We start from the raw sequence: 1,025 nt of genomic DNA on the forward strand, positions 1-1,025 counted from the left end.
ACACACACACACACACACACACACACACACACACACACACACACACACACACACACACACACACACACATACACACACATATACACATACGTTTTTTGATGATTAGACAATTTGATAATACACTGATTACTTACTTATTTCAATTTAGTTATCATTCAGCGGCATTTTTCATCAGTTTTTTACGTGTACCATTCATACAACTTTTTCCTGTCCTATAAGTTACATTTATAATGGCTATTTGATCAATGAAATGAAGTGCTTTTGAAGACATCGCTTGATACGTTAAGTGCTCAAATGGCTGATATGAGTCCTACTGATATCTTTAATTTCATTCTGATCGGCGCTACTATCGGCATGATGATAGCAATGCTTATCATCGTATACATGTGTAAAGCTGTAAGTGCCTTATCTGTGCTGCTTAAATTATTCCTGTACCTGAACGCTTTCATATCAATTTATCATATTAAAGTCAAATTGTTTAGTATCTACAATTGTGAATTACGAGTTTAAATGAAAAATTTAATTTAAATTCATATTGGGCCAAAAATAACTAATTTTAATAAGTGAATAATAAATGAAATTTATAATAATTTTTTAGCAGTAAAATTGAAAAACTTTTAGATTAGAAGTCGTTATTATGCTGATATCTCATTAAATTACGGTCCAATGGTAGTACCATCAAAAAATACAACACCATTTAGTAGAATGAATGCTTTTGGCAGTGATAATGGCAAAGCGAAACAAAAAGTAACATTTCAAAATTTGATTTAAACAAAAAAATGAATCCTGAACAAAACAAATTGTTCCATCTTCTTTTAATGATCCTTGTACAACCTGAATGTCAATAATAATCTTGATCCTAGAATCTTGCTGAATGTCAATAATAATCTTGATCCTAGAATCTTGCTGAATGTCAATAATAATCTTGATCCTAGAATCTTGCTGAATGTCAATAATAATCTTGATCCTAGAATCTTGCTGAATGTCAATAATAATCTTGATTCCTAGAATCTTGCTGAATGTCA

General features: G+C 30.6%; 1 protein-coding gene across 1 annotated transcript; it reads left to right on the plus strand.

Moving 5' to 3' along the window:
* Window positions 1-294: 294 nt before the first annotated feature.
* Window positions 295-771, plus strand: LOAG_15963 (hypothetical protein; the record flags this gene model as incomplete). The annotated part of the gene is made up of 2 exons (XM_003151451.1): window positions 295-396; window positions 622-771. The coding sequence occupies 2 exons, from the start codon at window positions 295-297 to the stop codon at window positions 769-771; spliced, it is 252 nt and encodes an 83-aa protein (XP_003151499.1).
* Between the last annotated feature and the right edge of the window lie 254 nt (window positions 772-1,025).

This window comes from Loa loa (assembly GCF_000183805.2).
Source record: "Loa loa unplaced genomic scaffold supercont3.3367, whole genome shotgun sequence".
NCBI lineage: Eukaryota > Metazoa > Nematoda > Chromadorea > Rhabditida > Onchocercidae > Loa > Loa loa.